The 2,338-nt window shown below is 35.9% G+C and overlaps 1 protein-coding gene across 2 annotated transcripts; it reads right to left on the bottom strand.

The window, feature by feature from the left end:
* Nucleotides 1-61: 61 nt before the first annotated feature.
* On the bottom strand, nt 62-1,685 carry LOC109972916 (cytochrome P450 2K1-like). 2 transcript variants are annotated; one of them, XM_020622153.1, is made up of 4 exons: nt 1,476-1,685; nt 1,189-1,351; nt 700-849; nt 62-378 (listed from the first exon to the last, which is right to left on the bottom strand). In XM_020622153.1, exons 1-4 carry the CDS (start codon nt 1,683-1,685, stop codon nt 140-142), a joined length of 762 nt encoding a protein of 253 aa, XP_020477809.1. In that variant the 3' UTR covers nt 62-139. The 2 variants fall into 2 exon arrangements, with proteins under 2 accessions (XP_020477809.1, XP_020477810.1); XM_020622154.1 differs by lacking the exon at nt 62-378 and having other exon boundaries at nt 400-849.
* Nucleotides 1,686-2,338: the final 653 nt, after the last annotated feature.

The following is a 2,338-nucleotide window of genomic DNA, read 5'->3' as shown; positions in this document are numbered from 1 at the left end:
ATTTGCCCCAGAGCAGCTATTTAAAATACTACTAAATTATTCTCACCATTGTACATTGATTAAAGGATTATCTATGTAATAAAATTCCTATAGTTGGCTTTATTATAGATATTTCTCTGTATACGTTTGAACTTTCATTTTACAGCCTACACACAGATGAAGTTTGGCAGTTATTCCTGCTTAAAACATTACCAATTAAAATAAACACAAGGCTTACCTGGATTGATGCAGAACCTGACAAGCATATGTTCTCATTGACTCGTTTCACCAGATTTTTAAATTGAAGGTCATTGTAATCAAATCTGCTTCCAAACACGATAGAAGAGATAATATTGGATGTTGCATAATTCAAAGGGCGTGCCGTATCAAATGGATTCCCTGTAAAAACACATTAATAACAGAGTTATTATACCAAGAAACAACCTTCATACTTCATTTGGGGATAACAATATAGATATCATTTTAAGTCACTACACAACAGAATAATAAAGGACAATCTTGTACAATTAAAACAAACCTGGAAAAAAAGTAATGATTTAACTACATTTTATCATTTTATTTATTTCATTCCCCATAAAATAAGGCGTTCTGACCATGTGGAGGAAATGTCACTGAGCTTTATGAGTGCCTCCCATCCACCTCACCTTTGATAATTTTATAAATCAGAATGCATTTTCCTATGTTAGTCTAACTCCATACCTTTGTGCTTTTCAAACACTTGGATCAGATGGACACATTCCTCCAAGATTTTTTCCTCAGCCACTCTTTTGCCCATCCCAAAATCTCGGAGGGTTGTGAGGGCAAATCGTCTCATCTCTTTCCAGGATTCTCCGTTGGTAAACAGAATTCCTATTAAACATCACATGCAAGTAGAAGAAATCTGTATTAGTCTACTACAGTGTTACTGAAGGTGTGACCTCTTCAAAAACAATCAAGTGTTCAACAACTGAATATTTTTGAATGATTTCTGAAGCCATAGTATACAATACATTAGAACATATACCATGTAACACTCATCAGAGATTCTACTGAATTAAACAAACTAGAAATTTAAAGATTCAACACTGAAACAAATAATAAAAATAACAGTGGAAAAGTGAACTGAGTGAGAAACGCTGAGTTATTTGTGATGTTGTTGTTGTGCTAATATATAAAATAATTTCATGATTTTGTAAAGGAAAGTCTTACCATGACCCTGACTAATATCATGAAATATGGGTGAAACCTCTCGGTCTCCAAACTCTTCAGCATAGTTGACCAGAGCCTCTTTCACTGTCTTGTATCCAGCCAGCACCACCACTTTATTGGTTCCAAAATAAACCGTAAATACAGACCCATATTTCTTTGAAAGCTGGATGAATTAAAAATACAGTCAAATATAATTAATTTGTCCATTACTGTAATAATAAATGTTTTTATAAGTGACAACACATTACAAAAATGGACTTGTTTTTGATTAGGAATGCTAAACTCACCTCACACAGGGTTTTATAAGGTCTCTTGAGATCAAGCTGTAATAAGTTTCCAAGCAGGGGCAAAGGTCTCGGTCCTGGAGGCTCCTTCTCTTTTGCCCCTGGTGTGAAAGTACTGGAGACAAGATACAGGACAAGCAGCACAGCAAAAACCCCCAGCAGGGTGGTGGGACTAGAGAAAAGGTTAAATGTTAAATCATCCAACAGAGCCATTCTGTTCTGTTCTTACGGTTCCTCTCTGACTATTCAGGTAACAAGCAGTGCTGTTTATACAAAAATCTAATCCAGTGTCCTTTCAATTGTAGGTTCACTCATCTCCCCACCCCTATGAACTCTGAAGTTCAAAGCTTGACTACAGTGATTTGTCCTCACAGAGATTTAATCTTACATTTTGGCAGAAACCTACAGTAAATTCTACAACCGATATTCACACGCTCCTGTAATCATTTTGGCCCGGGAGTTCAAAACGTTTTATCTCAATCAGAGCCGATCAGATTTGAAAATCCAACATTTTGTGATCCAGGATCAGACATCTCTGCCTGATTAAGGATAAGATCACCCTGATCCAGATTTAGACGTTTACCAGACCCTGAATATCAGTGTTTTAATCCTACCCATCACCACCTACTGGATGTGAAGAACAACATAAGGAAGACAGACAATATAGCAATTCAGAACCATTTCAATTATGAGAAATACTATTTTCCAAGTACATAACACTTGCTTAAAATCATAATGGAATTTAATTTAAGAATTTAAAAAATGCCCCTTGCTGGTGATCCAGGACCATCTGTGGATCTTCCTCTAAATGAAAGACTGGTCATACAATGTGAGACATTATTGTCCACAACTACTTTTGAAGGTTG

Source organism: Monopterus albus, unplaced genomic scaffold (genome assembly GCF_001952655.1).
Source record: "Monopterus albus unplaced genomic scaffold, M_albus_1.0 scaffold273.1, whole genome shotgun sequence".
NCBI lineage: Eukaryota > Metazoa > Chordata > Actinopteri > Synbranchiformes > Synbranchidae > Monopterus > Monopterus albus.
This window is presented reverse-complemented; position numbering and strand designations above follow the sequence as displayed.

Coding starts and splice junctions, on each gene's coding strand:
- LOC109972916 (XM_020622153.1), bottom strand. CDS start 1,685: ATGGCTCTGTTGGATGATTTAACATTTAACCTTTTCTCTAGTCCCACC. Junction 1,352..1,475: donor CTTATAAAACCCTGTGTGAG/GTGAGTTTAGCA, acceptor TAATTCATCCAG/CTTTCAAAGAAATATGGGTC. Junction 850..1,188: donor TGATATTAGTCAGGGTCATG/GTAAGACTTTCC, acceptor GATGTTTAATAG/GAATTCTGTTTACCAACGGA.